Source organism: Chrysoperla carnea, chromosome 2 (genome assembly GCF_905475395.1).
Source record: "Chrysoperla carnea chromosome 2, inChrCarn1.1, whole genome shotgun sequence".
NCBI classification, from domain to species: domain Eukaryota; kingdom Metazoa; phylum Arthropoda; class Insecta; order Neuroptera; family Chrysopidae; genus Chrysoperla; species Chrysoperla carnea.
This window is the reverse complement of record NC_058338.1, coordinates 96314733-96337764: the sequence shown is the minus strand read 5'-3', so window position 1 is coordinate 96337764 and position 23032 is coordinate 96314733. Positions and strand designations below refer to the sequence as shown.

Sequence of the window (23032 nt, the reverse complement as noted above, 5' to 3'; positions counted from 1 at the left end):
TGGCGAAACACCTCCAACACCAGCAGACAGAAGCTGCAAAGAATACAAAACAAATGCCTGAGGTTAATACTTAACATGGACAGATATGCTAAGGAAAATGTTCAACATCAACTATCGAACATCAGCACACTTAATACCTATATACATAAAATATCCAATAACTTCTATAAAACTAAAATTAAAAATAGCAAACTGACATGTAACATACTGAAAGAAGCAAACTCACTTACACAACAAAAGCACAAACTAATATGCAATACTTAGCTTTTCCGAAATCTTTACCTAATCTCCTATGTTACACATTATAAAAACTTAATAAATAACTAATCTCCTATGTTATACATTATAAAAACTTAATATATAATAAAATCTGAGTTATATAAATTAGATACATAAACATATTTCAAACTGTCATATGATAGCAAAACAAAAATAAATAATACAGAACAAAATGGCAAATTAGTAATTTCTATTACAAGATGTGTGGCGAGAGCATTCGGCTTCCGTTCGGACGGTCAGTATTCAAATCCATACACTGACAAAAAAAATTTATTTTAAATTTCATTTTTGTATTATTATACAAACTGAAAACTCAACAATAAAAACCAAAACAAAGGTTAATATGTAAAACAGGTTTTTGTATACTTTCTTGTAAAACAATCTAAAAATACAATTGTAATGTTAAAATGCTTAAATCTTTTTGAGTTTGAATAAAATAAATAACACATATGTATAGACAATTGTATAAGAAAATAATAAAGAGCAAAAGCATTATTAATGCTAGAAATCCTTAACTTAAAAAATATTGAAAAAATTTACATATACATATAAGCGGCGTGAGTCAAACTATTTATTGTGTAAGTTATATTTTCAATAAAGAATGTTTTGAATTGAATTGGTTCTTGCCCGCCAGTACGCCAGTTTCTTAGTCAAAGGCCAGTTCGATGGATGGCCGCTAGGGAACACTTTTTATACCATGCATATATGAAATATACATAGTATATTAAGTTTTGTCCCAAGTTTGTAACGCTTAAAAATAATGATGCTAGGAAAGAAATTTTCTCATATGTGTTCATAGAATCACCTAATTAGTCCATTTCCGGTTGTCCGTCCGTCTGTGGACACGATAACTCGAAAACGAAAAAAGATATCGAGCTAAAATTTTTACAGCGTACTCAGAACGTAAAAAGTGAGGTCAAGTTCGTAAATGAGCATCATTTGAGTCAATTGAGTCTTGATAAATTCTCAAGACTCTTATAAACCGTTAGAGATAGAACAAAAGTTTAAATATAAAAAATGTTCCTTATCAAAAATTAAACAACTTTTGTTTGAAACATTTTTTCGTAAACATCACTGTTTACCCGTGAGGGCGCCAATTAAGCGGAAATTTTATAATATGTGTACAAACTATACACTAAATGTCGGTCGGTAATGCAGAAACCTATAAAGTCATTTACATATGTACTATACTTTATTAGTTATGTATGTGTCACATGTTTGTATGTGTAATGTGATAAAGAAATCAACACTGACAATGCATGGTATTGCAACAATTAACTCAGTCAATTGTTTGTTTTCACTTGTTTTTTGTTAAATTAAAAGTATTTATCTTGATACCGTCAATCTAGACGAAAAAAAGGCCGGACGTAGAAAAAATTTCAATGGTGAATCTGAGGTAATAGATCGTTAGGGGGGCATTTAAATAACTGAAAAAAAAAATTAATAGAATTTTTCGTTCTGCTGTTTTTGAGAAAATCCAAAAAAAAATCTCGGAATCTATTGGTTTAAGGGAAAAATTTTCCAAATAAAAAATGTAGCGGCTGTGGGAGAAACCAAGCGGCTGTGGGAGGGTTGAATTTCCAACTGATGTGTACAGTATCATCTTCTTGCGTAATTTTATTCCAATCTAAGGCACTTAATTTATTTTCCGCACCACAGAAATTAATGCCTTTGTCGGTATAAATGACAGATGGTCTCCCTCTTCTGGCGATAAATCGCCTTAAATCCTACAAGAATGTTAAAGACGATAAGGAAGAGACCATTTCTAAATGGACGGCTCTTTAAACGCCACAAGTAAAGAGCACGATCCATACCTTTCCTTCCTTCACGAATAACGGGCCAGCAAGATCTATCCCTGTGACTTCAAATGTTGCTCTATCTTCCACTTTATCTTTCGGTAAAGCCACTGGTTCTGGATTTATAGGTTTCTGAAAGAATCTTTTGCAGAGAAGACATTTATTAATAACTTTCCTTATAGCTTTTTAGCTCCCATTATTCAAAACCTCTCTCTTAAAACACCAAATAATATTTGAGATCCTGCATGACAACTTCTACGATGTTCTTCCTCAATTAATCTTATTATTAAAGGATGATCTCCCGGCAGCACTATAGGATACAAAAAGTCATGGGAATCCTTTCTTTCTATAATTTTAGTTTCCATTCGAAGAATGTTTTCATTATCTATTCGAATTTTGGTGAGACTTTGTTTACGATGTCCAGCAATAGCCTTCTCTTGCACACGACGTATTAAGGTTTTCTCCGCCAGCATGCACTCTCCACTGGAAAGTTCCCCAACAATTCTGGTATTGCTTCTTCTTGAATTATTTACAAAGCGTCTCATAAAAGCTACCATCCTTAAGATTCTTCGATAGGTTGAAAAGTATTTGAGTAGTTGGTGATCAAACTCCTCGTCATCTTTATTTATGTCACAAAGCTGAAGGTTTATCGATTCTACATCCTGCCCAGATCCTGAAGCTGTCAGTTCCTTCTGCTTAGACCATTGCTCCTGTGCAAGACGTAACCAAGCGGGTCCTTCCCACCATTTTTCCCCTTTCAACATTTTTATAACTGTGCATCCTCTGGAAGGAAGATCCGCAGGATTGATTTCGCCAGGCACATAAATTCATTGTTCTGTTGTTGTTAAAGCGCGAATTTCCTTTATTCGATTCAACACAAAATTAGTCCAAGCTCCACCTTTTTTTATCCACCAGAGTGAATTTAGTGAATCACTCCAACAGCAAACCTTCATGTTTTCATCACCCAGAGCTTGTTTTATTGAATTTACTAACCGAGCACCCATTAAACATGCCAGAAACTCCAGACGTGGTATTGTAATCTTCTCTATAGATGCGACTCGTGATTTTGCTCGCAAAAGTCTTATTGTTATACCTTCTTTACCAGACGTTCTCAGAGATACACAAGCTGCATATGCTTTCTGACTTGCATCAGTAACTACGTGTAATTGCTTTTTCCATTTCTCAAATTTTGTTTGAAATTCTTCTGGAACTGGTTCATCCCAGCCTACTCTCAAAGACCATAGTTCTTGAAGTAATATCTTTGGATATAAGGTCACAGGACATGTATACCTGACTGGATCAAATACCCGTTGAGTGCACGATAAAATTATTCTCTTGGTTATCGTTTCACAATGCACGTCCGGTATCACGCATCGCAAGGTATCTCTACCCAAGTTCCACAGCAACCCTAATACTGACACTTCTCTATCTTCTTTGTTGGGTGTTGGTGAGGTTAAATGATTACTTTCGCAACCTCTGAGATTAAAACGACCTTCATCCATGATGGAAATAGAATCAATTATAAAACGCTCAAGTTCTTTCAAGTTAGGAACACTATAAACACAATTATCAACGTAGAATGACTTCTCTAATTTCTGCACCGTATCACTGTATTTTTTCCGTATTCTATTCAAGTGATACTTGAGGACCGCTCCAAGAAGAAACGGGCTAGAAGTCACCGCGAACACTCGTTTATGCCGATACACTTTATCATCAACTCCAAAAAAGCGTAAAAAATCTCGCTGCTCAGGCTCAACTTCCAGCTGTAAAAACGCTTTCTCTATATCGGCGATGATGCCTAATCTCTTATCTCTGAAACTTTCTAATATACTAGGTATCTCTTCTATTAAGTTCAATCCCTTTTCCAGACAATCGTTCAAAGAGGGTGAACCCTTTTGGAGTGAGGACGCATCAAACGGCACATTGCAGCACAACCCTAGCACAATTTTATCCAATTTTTTTTTCTCGAAAAAACGAAATCCCCCTGCTGACAAATGACTTTTTTTGACTGCCATTCCTGTATTTTCCCGAATTTTGAATTTTCTCGACGGCACATTGCAGCACAACCCTAGCACAATTTTATCCAAAATTTTTTTTTTCGAAAAAACGAAATCACCCTGGTGACACAAAAACTATTTTTGGCTGCCATTCCTGTATTTTTCCATATTTGCCAATTTTCTCGACGGCACATTGCAGCCCAAATATAGCACAATTTTATTGAATTTATTTTTTCGAAAAAACAAAATCACCCTGCTGACAAAAAATTTAATTTTTGGCCGCCATTTCTCTATTTTTCTGAATTTTCTAATTTTCTCGACGGCACATTGTATCACAACTCTAGCGCATTCTTACACAACTTTTCTTTTTTTAAATTCGAAAATCACTCTGCTAAGTTCCAGCACATCTTTAAAAGTTTGTAATAATCAAACAAAAAACAGAGCGCATGTGCGCTCCAAAAAAATTATTAATGTTATTTTTTTTTTTTTTTTTTTTATTATTTCCGAGTACGTAATTTAAAAAATGTAAAAAAAAAAACCATATAAATTAGATAGACAAAATAAAAATTTGTTTTCAATTATTTCTTCAGATTTATTACCTTATATGTTTGAACTACAATTATATTTATATTTAAAAATATATATAATTTATTATTAAATAAATTACCTATCGTAAAAATTAATTGAACCGCCAGTTATTGTCGGCATTATAAATTCGTCCTGTGAAACTTAAATATCCAGCAACAAATTATTTTGCTCACGGGAATGTAATCCGCAAATAATTTTAATAATTATTAAAAATTCACAAATAACTCTTTTCACCGCTGACAAATTTTCAATAGGAAGTTTTAGTAAGTCAGAAAAACTTGAGAATGAGCAGGGCAGTTAAGTAAAGTAAAGTAAAGTAATATAATAAGTATTAACTAATTAATAAGAATTACGTAAAGTTATTTGTCGAATTTAGTAAGAATAATCACTGAAAGAGTAAATAGCCTGTGTTTTAAATAAGAAGAATATTTAATTGATTTATTTAAAAGTTTAATTGTTTAATTTAAATTTTTGTATGCGCTTCAATCAGAGTAAAAAATTGTATAGTTGGCAAATTGATTAATCATCAATTTTAATTAAAAAATAGACTCAATAGCTTACGTATATCAATTTTATAGTAATAAAAATTAAAAAAAAATATTTTTTTAATAAATAGTTGAGTAACATAAATCCTGACGATATTGCAAGCGTTTATCGTAGAATTGGAAAGCGATTTCCTAGACCTGCCTTAATTACTATTGCTAGTTATAAGAAGAAGGTGGAAATAATTTGAAACAGGGGTAAGCTAAGGGGATCAGATATCTCCGTAAATGATGATCTAACACCAAAACAACGAGAGGCTCGCAAAAACTTACAACTTCACGCTAAGGGACTGAGAGAGGAGGGTAAGAGAGTATCAATCAGAGGTGTGAAAATTGTGGTTCATGAGGATTCATATGACGTTAATGAGTTAAATAAGTCCTACAATGGTGTGACAGCAGCTGATGAGGACCTGGGGCTAACACCAAATGCAGGCAATACGACTGATTAGCGGTGTTCTATGGATCGCAGTTTCAAAATAAAGTTACGGGAATTTTTAGTAGTTTATAAGAAGTAATGTGGGTTGTATTTGAGGATAGTGGCATAGTTTTTCTGCATCCAGAAAGTTTGATTTTGGCCAATATTGATTTTTTCAACCAGTTAGATGAGAAAATAATAAGCTTGTCTCAAAGGTATCCAAAGTTAGAAATAATTATGGGTGGGGATTGGAATGCTCGAACTGGAAATGCAGAAGGTGATGATCGAACTGAAGTGGATAGATATTGTTGTTCTTTTGTGTATGATGTGTTAAATACTAAAATAAGGGACAGGAAGAGTAAAGATAAGGTTTCGAATAAATACGGTAAGCAATTTTTAAAATTTGTACGCGGTTTAGATTTTATAATTTTAAATGGAAGAACTAAAAGTAATAAAGTCGGGGCCAATTGACTTTTGTATCAGAAATGGTTGCAGTTTAGTAGATTATGTTACTGTAGCGCCCGCATTGTGGAATGACGGCATTGATTTAAAAGTGGAAAATGAATGCCAATCACTGCATTTTCCTGTGAAGGTACAACGGAATTCGATAAAAATGGAAAGAGAAAAACGTTCAGTAGAATCTAAAATCAGAAAGTTTAGATTGAAGCAAAATGAGAGGGATAATTTTTTATGTAATTTCAATGGAAATGCAACTGAGTTATTTTTAATTGGCATAAAATGGATGCTAGAACCAAATGATATAACCAATACAGCTTCGCTTATGCTTAAATGACTAAGTTTCTTGGGCAGTGAAATGGAAAGTGAGTTTACTGTACGAGCGCAGAATGTAAACAACAAAAACACTTGGTTTGATGCTGAATGTAAAAACAAGAAGAAATATTTAAATTGTAAATTACGAATCACGAGGAAAAATATCAATCAGGAAAGCATTGTAGAATATGTAGAATGCCGAAAATATTATAAAAAATTATGCAGAACAAAAAAATTTGAGCACAGATTCAAATATATTCAGGAAATACATGCAGCTTTAGAGGCAAAGGACAATAAAGGGCTCTGGTTGTTATTGAAAAACAATTATCATAGAGCAAATAATAATAATTTTAATAATATTGCACCTCATGAATGGATTGAACACTATCGGAATTTATACGACGAACTTGGGGGAAATTAGCGATGAAATAGAATATAACACTTACAGCTATGTTTTGGGTGCAGCGATAAATATTTCAGAGGTTCGCTTGGTTTTTAAGTAATTTAAAATCAAATAAAGCTGGCGGCAGAGATGGTATTGTGAATGAATTTTTAAAGCGTGGGTTTTTGAATAATAATGAAGCTCTGATTATTTTTGTGAATTTATTAAACAAATTGATGGAAATCAAAATATTTCCAAAAGAATGGAATGTCGGTATGATTTGTAATTTATTTAAAGGCAGGGGAAGTGCGCTGGATAAAAATAATTATCGAGGATTGACTTTAATGCCGAGTATCTAAAATTATATTAAATATGTTTAGGGTGATGGTACTACCCATCTTATACTATGGGAAAGAAATTTGGGGGATAGAAAAATGTGAAAAATTTATCGGTATATTTGATCATAGTTTTTATAAAGAAGTTTTAGGAGTTGCAAACTCGTCGCCAAACAGTGTGGTTTAGTTGGAGTTAGAGAAAATCTCGATCGAAGCTACTATATAACAATATCTTGTAAACTATTTTTGTCGAATCCATTTAAGCAACAAAATATTACAGAGAACTTGTTGAACAGCTTAAACGATAGCTTAGGTTAGGTTAGGTTAGAGTGGCTGTCCTCGGGTGGGACACACTTAGACCATAGGGTCCGTTGGGATATCGAAAAAGGGTTGGCCCATCCCCAGCCACTACTCAATGAACCATTTGGAGCTGTTTAAGAATAGCAGAAGAGCTTTGATGCTGACGGACTTTAGGTCGGAGAGGTCGTAAAGAGAGGCTGACTCAAGTAAGTCCATCTCCTCATGACAAGAGCTGGACAGTGGCAAAGAAGATGAGACATTGTCTCCTACTCCTCACCACTGTGATAGCTCTTGCAGCAATCGTGATACACTGCCAGGCCCAGCATGCCTGCCGCCCAACCAGTGTCCTGTAATAGTCGCGAACATAGGCCCTTGGAAGTGATACAAGATTCAAGTGATATAAGAGAGGAACGCCTGCGATTGTACTCAGACCATATCTGTTTTGTAGTACCACAAGTACGTTCTTCCCTCCATCTAAGATTGGTTTTTTTTTAAATATTCTCTTTGAAGAGCAACTTGCAGTTCGCAAATGGCACTCCCGGATATTTATTGATGCTTGTGTCCGGCAGCATTGTGCCATTTCTGGCAAGTTAGTCAGCTTCGCAATTTTCTGGAATGTCCCTGTGTCCCGGTACTCATACCAGATTTGCATTCATTTGTTCCGCTAGCTCATTTAAGGACGTACGACAGTCCTGTGATACCTTTGACGTTAGATAGACTGAGCTGAAGGATTTCAGAGCTGCTTGGCTGTCGCTGAAGATTGTAATGTTCTTGCACCTAAGGGTGTTCAGTTTTATATATTCACATACCTGAAGAATAGCCACCACTTCCGCTTGATGCACGCTACAGTGATCTGGCAGCCGAAATAATAGAGGCAGATCGAGACCTTCTACGACGCCCTTTCGCTTAACCAGATTCTCATCCCAATCTTGTCTGGAGGGGAACTTTACTGAGAACCTATTCCCGAAGTAAGGAGAAGGTAAAACGTAGTCAACGGATCTTGGAAGTGAGTATCTTCGTAATATTCGTGCATGACCATAATGAGTCTCAGTTCAGGGTGAGACCATATTTAGCCTGAGAGCTGCACTTGCTGCGCATTTCTCTCCAAAGAGGTCAGTTGGCAGGAAGTGCAGAATTATCTCAAATGCTTTAGATGGAGTTGTCCGTTGGCATCCCGAGATTAGCATAGATGCTTACCGTTGGACTTAACCTAGTACCTTTTGGTGAATTCCCTTTTCTGGTGATGTCCACCATACTAGCGACCCATAGAACAGTATGGGTCTAATAACTGCAATGTATAGCCAGTGAGCCATTTTCGGGTTGAAGCCCCAATATTTCCCCATGGCCTTTTTGCAGGTGTGTAGTATCACAGCCTAGATATTTGTCTTTTTCCGATAATTTCAGGTTCACCCCTCTTACCTTTGGGAACATAAAGGAGGGAATTTTGTATTTCCAACTAGGAATTATAGTACCAACTCTGTTTTGTCAGGGTTCATTCTAAGGCCAGAATTGGAGCACCAGTATGCTAGAACTTTTAGTGCAGATTGTATAGTGTTTGATAAGGTATGAGGAAATTTCCCACATGCTGCTATCGCTACATCGTCTGCGTACGGAATTATCTTGCATCCCGAGCCTTCCAGTTTAAGGAGAAGCTCATTTAGGGCAATGTTCCATAGAAAGGGTGAAAGTACACCACCTTGAGGTGTACCTCTCCTCGCCCTACATATCGACGTATGATTGAGTCGCCTAATTCGGAGACTACCGCCTCTGAGCAAAAGATTAATAAACTCAATGATAGTGTCTTCGATATTCAGATCATACAGGGCTCTGATTATAATTTCAGGCCTGATGTTATTGAAGGCACCTTCAATTTCTAGAAAGGCTACCAGAATGTATTCCTTATAGGTCAATGGTTTTTCTATTGAACTCACAAGTGAATGCAGAGCTGTCTCGACAGACTTGGCCTTACAGAACGCATGTTGTGAATCGGATATAATTCCTGTTCTCATGCTTTTGCGTATGTGGACATCCAAGAGCTTCTCCGATGTGTTGAGTAGAAATGATGAGAGGCTTATGGGTCGAAAGTCCTTCGGGGTGCTTTGTGACCTTAACCTGTTTCCATTTTCTGGGAATGTGAGTCAAGTCATGCAAGCCTTGTAGATGACTTTCAGCCATGGAGTCATTCTATAAGAGTTCGCTTGCATTTCTACTGGGATGATGCCATCTAATCCTGGAAATTTGTGTGGCTCAAATTCAGAGATAGCCAATTTGATCTTTTCTTCATCGATCAGCGCTTGGGCGCAGTTATACGAATTAGCTGCAGCCTCTAAGCCAAAATATTTCCGCTGCTCTTGGCCAGGGAAATGGTGATTAGCTAGAAGCTCAGAGTGCCCAGGCTTGGTTCCGTCCATTGGTCAGTGATAGTGTCTTCCAGATTTCCTGGAGCCGAGGTTGCCTCTATTTTCTCGCAGAAGTCTGCCCAAGAGGCCCTTTTTGCAAGCCTTAATGCTTTTTTGAAAGTGTTCAAGCTGGCGTTATAAGCGTTCCACTGATTGGTTCTTTTGGCCTGATTGAATAAGCGTCGGCAATTTTTCCTTAGGATGCCAATTTTGGGAGTCCAACATGGAGGTTTTGATTTCCCCTAGGTTATCCTTATTGTACATGTAGCTTCATTGCATGCCGTAGTGAGGGTTCCCATTAATTGGTCTAGCTCTTCCTTTGAGGAGGGAGAGATCGTGTATATGATATATTTATCATGGTATACAAATTTTAAACCCAAATTTTTAACGCTTAAAAATATTGATGATACGAACAAAATTTTGGCATAACTGTTCATAAAATCACCTAATTAGTCAATTTCCGGCTGCCCGCCCGTCCGTTAGTCCGTTCAACTACCGGTGATCACGATAACTCAAAAACGAATGGAGATATCAAACTGAAATTTTTATAGCGTGCTCAGCACGTTAGAACTGAATTTGAGTTCGTAAATGAGCAACATAGGTCATCAATTGGATCTTGGGTGGTAGGATCCATTTTGTAAACCGTTAGAGATTAACAAAAATTAATGACCCTTATAAAAAAATTTACAATTTTTGTTTGAAACATTTTTGCTTAATGACCGCTGTTTACCCGTGGGGGTGCTCTGTCAAAACACTTTCTATACGGGGTATTTCATTAATTAACTGTTTTTTTAAATTCCTGACCCATGAAAATGATGCTACTTCTAGTATAGTTCATTCCATTTACAGCCATATTTACTTCTCCTTGATTAAAGAGAATTGAAAAAAAAATACACTCGCATCAGGACTCACAACCCGGACCTGTTGGATTCATGCCAAGCGCCTTAGCCAATTTAGCCATAAGAGCTCTAAACATAGAGTGTAATTTTTACACTCTAAAATTATAGTATATTAATCGAAATTTTAAGGAATAAACTAGAAAATAACAATATTTTCTCGTGTCAAGCATAAGGCGATGCTGATAAATACATTAATAATGCAAACGGCAATTAATATCGAATCAGTAAAGACTGAAGATATTGAGTGTTTATTAACAGCTTTAACACCTCCGCATGGAGATGTATTTTTCTTAAAGGTACGGTATCCGCAAAACTTTATTCTAATAAAAGCTTTGAACAAACACTACTAATGTGTAAGAAGCTTAAGAAGAGTGTATTTACAAGTAAAGTTGTGTATGGTACATCAAAAGTTGCCAAAAGAATAAGGCTGGAAAGAAAGAAAAATTGGAATGGACAATTCATCAGTACCAGTTACGATGAACCAATAACCAGCTGCATAACTACTAGCTGTAAATGGAATGTACTATACTAGAAGTAGCATCATTTTCATGGGACATACAGGAGTTTAAAAAAAACAGTGGAAACAAATGTTCGACAGAGTTATCATTGAAATACCCTATCTAAAAAAGGTTGTGTTACTGTGCGATCCCCAAGGGTAAACAGTAGTCTTTACGAAAAATCTTCCAAACAAAAGTTATTTATTTTTTTACAAGGAACATTTTTTACATTTGAACTTTTGTTATATCTCTAACGGTTTACAAGATCCCGAGACCCAATTGACCCAATTGAACTCGACCTCACTTTTTAAACACGCTGTAAAAATTTCAGCTTGATATCTCTTTTGTTTTTTGAGTTAGCGTATTGACAGACGGACAGACGACAGACAGACAGACGGAAAACCGAAAATGGACTAATGAAGTGATTTTATAAACACCTATAGCAAATCGTTATTTTGTTTAAAGGTAAAATAAGTTAATTTTACAACTTTTTGTTTTAAGTTTGCAATTCCACTTTTTATTTAAAATTATTTAAATTTAGTTTACATGTTTCGGGTTTTATCCCATTGTCGAAACTGTGAAGACATCGTTACAGGTGGCTCTTATTTATACAAAAATTTTTTAACAATTTTTTGAAAAACAAAATACGTCATATTATATTAAAAACAAATTACGTAACAAATAGCTAGTAAAATATAATATTCAATAAAGTGTATTAGAATATACTTTCATTGAATAAGTCAAAAAATAAAAAACAATGAATATTGATAAAAAATTCTTGGAATTATCTATAAATAAATAAATAAATATAAATAAATATTTAGAATATTTCTTCCGTGTCTGAAAATATAAAATTTAGATTAGTGAAAATAACTTGGATGGGAAACATTCGATTTGTTCATTCAATAGAGTGTTGGGTCCTTTTTTATGTTTATGGATTTCCAAACCTTCCAACACATCCAGTCTTTGACCTTTTTTTGCTATGTGCAGTATTTCTAGCTTACTGTTTGGAATGTGATCATTTTCTATCAGGTGGTTGGCAAAAGCCGAATCTGTTCTTTTTAACCTGAAAGAGCGTAGGTGTTCTGCTTTTCGAATTTCAAATGATCGACCTGATTGTCCAACGTAGCTAGCATCACATTGGGCACAAGAAAGTTTGTACACACCTGATCTGTGTTTTTTATCAATTTTGTCTTTATTATTGATAATCAGATTGTCCAATTTTAGTGGTGGTTTGAAAGCTGTGTTAATGCCTTGATTTTTTAGAATATTGGAGACCCTCTCGGATGACTCACCAAAATAGGTAATGACTTTGAAATTTTCTTTGGTTAAAAGTTTTTGATGTGGAAATACCGTGTTTAAAGTTATTTTTCGCCTTCTTTTACGTAACAAGTAATCCACCATATTCGGATCATAACCATTATTAATAGCAATGGTTTTAATTGTGCTAATTTCTTCCATAAAACTTCCATTACCTATTTTGGTGAGTCATCCGAGAGGGTCTCCAATATTCTAATACACTTTATTGAATATTATATTTTACTAGCTATTTGTTACGTAATTTGTTTTTAATATAATATGACGTATTTTGTTTTTCAAAAAATTGTTAAAAAATTTTTGTATAAATAAGAGCCACCTGTAACGATGTCTTCACAGTTTCGACAATGGGATAAAACCCGAAACATGTAAACTAAATTTAAATAATTTTAAATAAAAAGTGGAATTGCAAACTTAAAACAAAAAGTTGTAAAATTAACTTATTTTACCTTTAAACAAAATAACGATTATCATGGACTTCCACAAATTGAAGCTCTCAACAATCAACCTATAGCAAAATTTAATTGGTAGCATCAATATTTTGAAGCGTTACAAACTTAGGACTAAACTTAGTATACCTTGATATATATTTCATACATACAGAGTAAAAAAAGTAAGTAATTGTTTTGTTGATAATAATGGGAATTTTGAAATTAATAACTTCTGAGCATTTTTTACGTTGTTAAAAAATAATGATAAGGTTCGATTAAAAATTTTTGCGGTTTTATGTTGGGCGCATAATTATTTCGCAAATGTCAGTAAAATGATGCATTCGATTCACGTTTGAATGCTTCTTTCTGAACCTTTATTTGGAACTTATTAAAATTATAATAACAAGTTTATATCATGACTTCTTAAAGTTTTTGTCGTGGAGTGATTCGCACCTGATGTCCATTTACCAATGACAAAGTCAGATTAAATTGGAAACGCAATTCATCCAAATTTAAATCGGTGTGAAATTCGTATCGACTCAATAATGTGGCTAAAGTTATTTTCATAACGATCCATGCGTATCGAATACCTAAAACAAAATGTTATTGACTTATCTAAGTCTAAACTGCATATTTTAACCTGAATTAATTTTATGTGACTTTCCTTACCAATACAATTTCTTGAACCTGCACTAAATGGTATGAAAGAGTAAGGATGGCGATTTTTTATATTTTCTGGTGTAAAACGTTCTGGATCAAATTTTAGTGGATTTTCCCAATGATTTTCATTTAAATGTGCAGCCATTATTATTATTCCTATAGTGATTCCTTTTGGAATTGTGTAATTACCTACAGAAAATTACAATTTTTCATTTACTCCAGGTACTCATTTTATTTATTTTAAGGTAAACATTACCAATTTTAATATCCTGGTACGCTTTTCTTCCAATAAATGGGACTGTAGAATATCTTCGCATTGATTCTTTAATAACCATTTCCATGTATTTCAGTTTTGGTAAATCATCAAAATTGATCGAACTTCCATGATTTTCCCCAAGAACTTCCAATATTTCGTTGTAAACTTTGGTTTGTATACCCTTGTGTGCAGCCAAATTTAATAAAACATAGCTTAGAGCATTTGCTGATGTTTCGTAAGCCTAGTGAACAAAAATTAGTATGCTTAGCGTCAGGCATAGTATTTTGACCGTGAGAATGACTGGAAATTAACTGAGATGAGTAAAATTTGTTTACGTCAGAAATGTAAAGAGGCCAGTTTTATTATTTTTATAAAAAAAAATGCGCTGAATACGATGGTGACAAAAAAAATTTATAAACTCTGGGCTTCATTGTTAAAAATTATGATTTTGAGAGACAATTTTTATTGTTTTGATGTTTTTTGACTTTTTGAGAAAAACAATGCGCCGGACAAAAAAGTGTTAAAGAGTCAAAAAAGAGAAAATAAAATAATAGAAGAAGAAGATTTTAACAAAATACGTCGTTTAAGACTAGGTGTGACCTTTTATCTTTGATCGTAAATAGTTATAAAAAAATTTATGATTAAATATTAACAATTTCTTTCTGATTTTTTTTTTTTTTTTTTTTTTTTTGTAAAATGTGCGTTATTATGTTAATATTTGCAAAATGTGCGTTAGTATGTGTGACAAGCTCTTAGTTTTATGTAAACACAATTGTTATTGACATACCAACACACATTTTACAAACACAAATAAAACACAAGAAGAAATTATTCACACAAATTTCAAAATTAAAAACATTTAATTTCTTAACAATTCTCATTCGGGAGTGGTATGTTCAAAAAATGCCATTAGTTAGTATAGGTAGTCATCTGGTAGTTTTACCTGAAAAGTATTCCGGGAGTTTTTAAAATGGGTAATATTTATAGATTTTGAGGTGCTCTTTTCCAATTTCTACTTTGCTTCCTTGTATCCTTGCCGCTTGCGCCACTATATTGGATAAATGGCATCGAAAAGCAGTTTTTTGACAATATCTCCTTTTCGAGTCATTTCACGAGGAAAATATATAAATACAAAATACCTCTGAAAATTTCCTACAATTACGTGTTTACAATTTTTTTCGTAAAATCAATAGTTTCAGCGTACGAGCGCTGCAAAGTGATTAGATTAAGTGAAATATTATAATTTTGACTCGAATACCTTTTCAGTTATAAAATTTTTCAGTTATTTAACGTTAAATCCCCGAATTTAAATCGTCAATAACTCGGAAAGTATTGCTTTTTCGAATTATACTTCAATGGCACTTTTTGCTAAGATTTCATCATTCTATCGATTCCCGTTGCCATTTTCAACATATATTTTTCTACCCCCTAGAATGGTTGGTTACACTTTGCGGCGCTTGTACGCCGAAAGCATTAAATTAATAAAAGAAATGCTCTCGACATAAATTGCAGAAAATTTTTTCAAGTTTAACTTTGTATCTAGATTTTTTGCTCGTAAATGACTCGGAAAATATATATCGTCAAAAAACGGCTTTCGATGCCATTTTTCCAATATAGCGGTGCCAGCAGCAAGATAACGAGGTAGCAAAGTGGAAATTCGAAAAGAGCACTTATAACTCTAACTCTATAAAATCACTCATTTTCAAAACTTCCGGAAAACTTTCCAGGCAACACCTTTTTTGGACCAAATGATTAGAGTACACAGACAGTCGCAAATCTCGTATAGACAAATTAGTTAATTTGTTTAAACAATTGCAAAATACGTGAGATAATAACAAAAAACAAACTGTGTATTCTATGAACAAAACATTTTGATCGAAATAAAATATCTATACGACATTTTGTTGAGCAGAAAAAAATTCACAAATAAATTGTTAATTTTTAACGCTAAATTTCTTTATAACAAATAATTTAACCGTCAAAAAAAAGATCACAACTGGTCTTAAACTCACATTTTGTTAAAATCTTAATTTTTTAACTCTTACCATTTTTTTGTCCAACCGGCTCAGAGGTCGAGCGGTCTAAGGCGATAGTCTTTGACCGTTTGGCTACTGACTCGAAGGTTGCGGGTTCGAATCCAGGCAGCGGCAGTGTGAACAAATTATAATTAATGAGGATGCAAAATTGATCACCTTGTCGTCGCTTGGATAAGAACAAAGTAACCGATTCCACCCACACCATAAACTGTAATTGTATGTATACGGATGTAGTTAAATAAATAAAGATTAGCAAATAATGATTTGGAGGGCCTCTATTATAGGCATATGTCATAGAAACGGAGGCTAAACCCCATTATTAATATTATTATTACTTTTTTGTCCGGCGCACCGTTTTCATTAAAAGGTCAAAATAATTCCACTGAAACTCGATATATTTTCCTAAATACCGCAAAAATATTAACTTCGTCACGGATTTGTGCATCAGTGAATTCTTCGTCATTTTTAGTAAAGTCCATTAAATATTCTAATAATGGTTTTTTGTATTCATTTTTCTTGTTTGCTTTAACATCAATTAAATTATTATTATCGATTGTTTCGTATTTGCTTCTCTTCTCAGAAATTATCTAAAAATAAAATGTCATTATTGCGGTGGCTACGATTTAATTGGCTGAACTGAAACCTACATTTTCAGTGAATTCACGAATAATTTTACTGCATTTGGATGCTATTTTATAATCTTCTGTAAATCGATAAAATAGGGGAGGGTCTTACTATCATGAGATTCATTAGTCTGAAAAAAAACCACACCTTAACTTGCACTGAATTCAGAAAACTAGTATCCACTGAAAAACTAACTTGAACATTTGTGCAGGTTTTTGGAATCAATTGGAAATTTCCGATTGGATATATTGGTTTGAATCGAAATGAATTTGAAATTTTTTCCTATTAAACCCGATCCATTTCAATTAAATTTAGATTCAAAATTTTAATTGGTTTCAATTGGAATGAATCTGAATGAAACTGCAACTTTTCTAATTGAATTCTATTAATTCCGATTGGTTGAATTGGAAATTTTCGATTCATGAATCGGGCCTTTTTTCAGGGATAATAACAGAAATCATAAATATTTTTGTTTTTTCATTTCATTTCAATCAGTCCTATTTGTAGTAGGCTGAGTTTAAAGTTCAGATTTCGGTTAAGTATCTTAAAAAATGTGGCCCATCACCCACATGACTATGCAAAGTTTCAAATCGTGCCTTCATCTTAAATGCGACACACTGTATAAACATTTCCCACTTTTTCAACCTTCCGTACAAAGCAGCAAGTGTGATAAAAACTTTGTGCAATAGATTCCAAAACAAAAAAATACAAGTTTTCAAACGAGCTATTGCGGTTTCAAATTTAATAATTTTTCGCAGAGATTGCTGTTTGAAATTGAGGAATAAATTTGTACTTGATAAATATAAAATGTTAAATGTATAAGGAAATTTCATTTATTTTAAAATCAATAATTCACCTGTGTATAGCATCAAAGTAAGATTCACTATGTTTATGAGAGTTAATATTTACACCCATTGTTGATCCTAAAATCAAATTAAATTCTTTAATTGTATCTTAACAGTTTTCAATGCTTAATGGTAATTTTGTGGTAACTTTACCACAAACTGAATCCAAAGTAGTTCTTGATAAATACTTAAATATATCAAACGATGTTTCTTTATTTAATTCTAAATCCAAGTTTTCAGTTAAAATATTAATCTTTTCCACAAATATTTTAAAATATGATTTTAAAATGATTGGACTAAAACCTTTCACTATAATTCCTCGATGATGTTTCCATTCTAGAACTAAGATTTTTAACAGGAAAGTTTAGTAATGTTTCTATATTAAGAAGAAACTTTTATAAATCAAACTTTATGATTACCCTCCGATGTGAAAATCGATTTTCCCATTGTAGTGTCCCATATAAGATGATATAAGAATGATTTTTCTAGAGCATTTGAATTTGTTAAGACTTCTTGAATATCTTCTGGATCTAATATCACAGCTACTGGTATTGGGCCTAACCAAAATCGTATCAGCGATTTTTGGTACTGAAGACAAATATCTAATAAGTTATGTGACGCTTCTGGAAAGAGAAAAACAAGCTTTTGCTGTGTGTCTGCGCTGCTTTCTATAAATTTTACCTTCATGAGATCCAAATAATAATGCTCCATTTCCAATAATTGGATAAGCTGGTGGTCCAGGAAGTTTGGATGCATAATAACAGATTCTAATATAATTCCATAAATAAATCTTTAAACCAACAACAATCACTGTAACTAACAACACTACCGCGATCATTTTATTCTCTAGGCATGTTAATAATAATTTTAAAAACATGTTGTATTCACCTTGAACGGCATTGTTGAACTTCAATTTAATTTTTAGAAGTTCTCGTATTTATAATCTCCAATAAATAATTATTATAAATTTTTTAATTAATTTGCAGTTCAAACATTCAAAAAGAAAAAAATATATTATTGTTTAATTTTTATCCATTAATTCTTTCATTAAATTTTCGTAACATCCCTGATGGAAAAAATATTTGAAAAAAAAATAAGTCTTAACAAGTCTTAGGAAACTCTGAAAAAGTCTTAGAAACTTAAAAAAAGTATTAAGAACTCTGAATAACTCTGAATTAGACTAGTCCGAAAACGTTGAGAAATTCAAAGTTCCTAAGACTTTTTCAGAATTTCTTATTTTTTCTTCAAATATTTTTAAAAAGGAGTGATTTTATAGATTTTGAGGTGCTCTTTTCGAATTTCCACTTTGGCTCAATACAAAATTAAACTAGAAAAAATTTCCTAAAATTTATGCCCAGACCATTTTTTTATAAATTAAATAGTTTCGGCGTACGAGCTCCGCAAAATGTAACCACCCTTTCTAGGGGGTAGAAAAAAATATGTCGAAAATGGCAACGGCAATCGATAGAGTCAATACTTTTCGAGTGATTGACGATTTAAATTCGGAGTATTTAACGTTAAATAACTGAAAAATTGGACGTTTTTTAAGAAAAGTACTTTGTACACTTTTTAAAGTACTATCAAAAACCTTGAAAATAACGGAGTTATAAAGAAAAGAAAGTTTCTCATACCATTTTTTTATATTTGATACAGCACAAAAACTGATGAGTTTACCACGGGAACTAAAATTAATGCTTGCCACTTTCCAATTTACTTTATTTAGATACTGACAACATGCTCAAAAAATTCTAGCAGTTTAGAATGTATATTTTTTAAAACATTTGAATTTAAAGTCAAAAATTTTTTTCGAAAAAAAAAATGCCTTTATCGTTAATAACTCGAAAAATAATAAAGTTTCAAAAAAAGTTTGGGTGGTAAAGTATTGCGGAAAAAGAGCTTAATTTTTTCCTTCCAAACTTTTTTTGCATCTTTATTATTTTCCGAGTTATTTAACGATAAAGACAATTTTTTGGTTTTTTTCGAATTTTTTTTTTTTTTTTTTTTTTGGGGGGGGGTAGAAGAAAACAAATAGTAGACTAAAAGCTGTCACTATACAATGGCCGGTCCAGCACCAGAATTTGCTGAAGACTATTTCGTGTAAATGCAAAACGGGATCCGGAAAAATGTGTGGTTGTCGCAAAATAGGACTTAAATGTTCTGTTTTATGCCAAAACTGTGTCGGAGAAACACTGCAAGACTGAATTAGACTATTGGCAAAAAATATTTCCACCAGGTATGCGACGGACAACTTGCTTGATTGAGGATGAGACAACACGTTATTTTTATTCGTCCTCAACGAATATTCATCAAGCTTATTACATAAATAGAAATTTTCCAGGCCTCCTGAAAGACAAGGTCTCGGCTATGAAAATTTTCGTAGATAGCCCTTGTGGAAAAACGAAACTGTTAATAAGTCTGCATAACAGTTCTTAAAGTATTACTTTCTTTTAAAAACTTTGAAAAAGTCTTATAAACTCTGAATAACTTTTAATAAGACGTAAAAAGTCGGAATAATTCCATTTTTTCGGACTTTAAAAGTATTATTTTAAATTTTTATGACTGTATAAAGAGTTAGTAAGACTTATTAAAACTAACTTATTAAAACTTCCTGTTGAAAATTTGTGCAGCTGAGAAAAGAGATAATTTGGAATTCTAATCTATGGTAATATTTATTGCGGATTACATTCCCCGTGTGAAAAATTAAATTAATGCTGGATACTTAATTAGTTAATTCTCAACGTACGATTTTAAAAAATGTTGACGATATGTAATGGATAGATCTCTTCAATTCCTTTTAGATAATTTTTAAATTGATATGTTTTTTTTTTAATCAGATTGGTGCATTCTACATTTTGGATATGATCTTAACTATACAGTCGAGAATCCAAAGAAATCCTTACTGATGGTAAGAAACATGATTATATACCCTAAATTTCATAAAACTAACTCCGCGAATATTACACAAAGTTGTAACTTAGTAGAACGAGATAATGTTACTCTAGTTGAGATATATTGTATATATACATATACAAGTTATGTAGCACATATAAAAAACACTCAAATATAACGCATAAAACATCGTTAGAAAAAGATAGTTTAATATAATAAAAAAATTTAAAACGAGATACATAACTCTTTATACAGCCGCATATATTTTTAAAAGAAACTCTTTTGAATGTATTTTATTAACTCTGAATAACTCTTCCGGCAGAGTCCGAAAAAATGGAATTATTCCGACTTTTACGTCTTATTAAAAGTTATTCAGAGTTTATAAGACTTTTTCAGAGTTTATAAGAGAAATTAATACTTTAAGAACTGTTATTCATACTTATTAACAGTTTCGTTTTTCCACAAGGGAGTCAAGTGGTTATAGGCACAACTTTAACAACAGTATCTCAAATTACATGCCGTTCTGAAATGAACTTCAAATTCGCGACAAGACTCTATTTTTGAAAGCTATTATTTTTGTATGGTGTATAAAATAATGTACCTTGGCTAATGGCTAAATGCTTATTTAATAAAAATGATAAATTTAAGTGATCAAAAACCTTGGCCGCACTAAAAATAATATTTAAAAAAAAATTATGTTACCAAAACATTGATCATATGAACTTCGAACATTTTCCTTTGTGAATATGTTGATCATATGAACTTCGAACATTTTCCTTTGTGAATATGAAAAATTTTGTATAGCCAAAATATATGTTTTTATTTTTTTGGATTTAGTTAAAAAATGTATTTTACCTTTATAAGATCCCAAAAACGCTGGTCCAGAAAATTAACACATTCGAAAATAAGTCCAAAAATAAATGCTTGTAAAAATAATCACTAACATTCTATAAGCAATCTTAGAGACATTGTTTTTAAAATCAGGCAAAACTTGTCCAACTTGAAACATCCCTTACTAAAACACATTTATAAATAATTTCGAGCTGACATGCAAAGTTAACAATTAATTTAAATTTAAATTAAAAACCTCTGTATTTTGCGGAGAGGATCTATAGTTACAACAAGTGGAATGGAAGTAATTACATTCAATTATAATGATTCCGTACCTTAAAAGTAACCAACGGAACACTATTACTTAGACTCCACTGGACGCCCGTCCGTCGGCGCGCTTATGTAAGATTGGGTTTAACCCCCATCCCTCCAAGATAAGGGCATGTAGAGATTTTTATTAAGTTCTTCAAAAGAGCAAACCCATGCAAGAACTTAATTAATTAATTAGTGGTTTTGTTTTCGTATCCTCTTGAATAAATTGTGAATACATTTCCATAAATCATTTTTTTCTCTACTATAGTTAAAAAGATCCATAAATTATTTTTTTCTCTACTATAGTCAAAAAATTGTATGTCTCACTTACACTGTCTATCTCATAATTATAGCAAAAAAATTTCAGCAAAAATTTGAGCCGTAATACTATTTTATGCCTTTTTCTCTGTTTTTGCAAACATTGTGATAAAAAATAAATTTCCTGTTTTCTTTAAATAATGTCTTATTTTTTTATTCGTAAATTTTTCTCAAATTCTAGATATTCGCGGCATTTTGTGTTTCTTCAAATTAGTTGTTTGATTACAGTTTCTTGGCTAATCAAATTCGACTAAATTTTTTTAATTTTGGTTAATTGATGTCTCAAAAATTATGGTGCCGGATCTATAAGAATAGCAATATTGACACCAGCCGGACATTTTGGTACAAGATCAACTATTTAAAAATTCGTTTGTTGTTACAGATAATTCCCGAAAGTTTCATTTGGCATTTTGGCCTATGTCATTGAAAATACTAGCTCTCAATCGCCAAATGAAACACGATTTTTGAATTTATCAGGTTAAAATTACTTTCTAAACTGAGTTTTATCAAATTCCGAAACAAAGAAATTTTTGTAAATTTTTCGATTTTTTTAAGATTTAAAAATTGCAAAAAAATCGAAAAAAATTTGCATTTGAATCAAATTCATGTTATAAGGTAATTTTAACTTAAAAAATTTTAAATCGGATTCATTTAACATTTGGACGAGTAGTTTTCGAAATAACGTTAAAATTCGATCCGAGATATAGTTTTTCTCAGAAACTACCACTAGCTCGATTGCCAAATGAGTCCGATTTTTTAATTTTTCGGGTCCAAATCACCTTATTAAAATCGGATTCGTTTCATAGTCGGACAAATAGTTTTCAAGATGACGGCAAAAATCAATTCAAGAAATAGTTTAGTACACAGCGAGCAAATAGTGCAATTAGTACACCTAATGTGCAAAATGTAAATAGTGCAAAGGTATAATTCAACAATTGTCCGTTTTTCATTTAATACAAATTTCGAATCAAACCGAAATTTAACATAAAAGTTTCTAAACATAATTCCGAATCAAACGACAACTTGATCATAATTTTACGAAAATAGGTTCGTCCCAAAATAGTGCTTGTTTATTAGAATTTTTTATACTTACTTAATTTTTAAAGATTGATAGCTATGGTCCTTTTTTCTTGAGGTCAAAGTAATGGGTATAAGGGTTTTTTTTTCGTATAAATAAAACAATGGTATACCTAGTGTTCAGTTTACAACTAGGCATAGACCTATCACAAATATGACAGAATACATGCGTTAAGCAATGCATCTAAAAAAGAGATGTTATAGACATGTGTTGAAGAGTCGATACGCGTTCAGTA

The 23032-nt window shown here is 32.5% G+C and overlaps 1 protein-coding gene and 1 long non-coding RNA gene across 2 annotated transcripts; both read right to left on the bottom strand.

Annotated features, from left to right (window-relative positions):
* Positions 1-13293: 13293 nt before the first annotated feature.
* On the bottom strand, positions 13294-18265 carry LOC123293093 (cytochrome P450 4c21-like). Its single transcript, XM_044873808.1, has 9 exons — positions 18051-18265; positions 17789-17992; positions 17614-17711; positions 17484-17556; positions 16548-16630; positions 16311-16487; positions 13865-14105; positions 13618-13797; positions 13294-13538 (listed from the first exon to the last, which is right to left on the bottom strand). Exons 1-9 carry the CDS (start codon positions 18244-18246, stop codon positions 13372-13374), a joined length of 1419 nt encoding a protein of 472 aa, XP_044729743.1. The 5' UTR covers positions 18247-18265; the 3' UTR covers positions 13294-13371.
* Positions 16626-17594, bottom strand: LOC123291796. Its single transcript, XR_006534976.1, has 3 exons — positions 17523-17594; positions 17381-17447; positions 16626-16654 (listed from the first exon to the last, which is right to left on the bottom strand). It is a non-coding gene; the product is annotated as an uncharacterized LOC123291796 (long non-coding RNA).
* Positions 18266-23032: the final 4767 nt, after the last annotated feature.

Excerpts from the sequence above, each read along its gene's own strand:
- LOC123293093 (XM_044873808.1), bottom strand. The coding sequence starts at position 18,246 with ATGTTTTTAAAATTATTATTAACATGCCTAGAGAATAAAATGATCGCG. Across the intron at positions 17,712-17,788 it reads ATCGATTTTCACATCGGAGG|TTCTAGAATGGAAACATCAT; the intron begins GTAATCATAAAG and ends TAAAAATCTTAG. Across the intron at positions 16,488-16,547 it reads TTCGTGAATTCACTGAAAAT|ATAATTTCTGAGAAGAGAAG; the intron begins GTAGGTTTCAGT and ends TTTTATTTTTAG.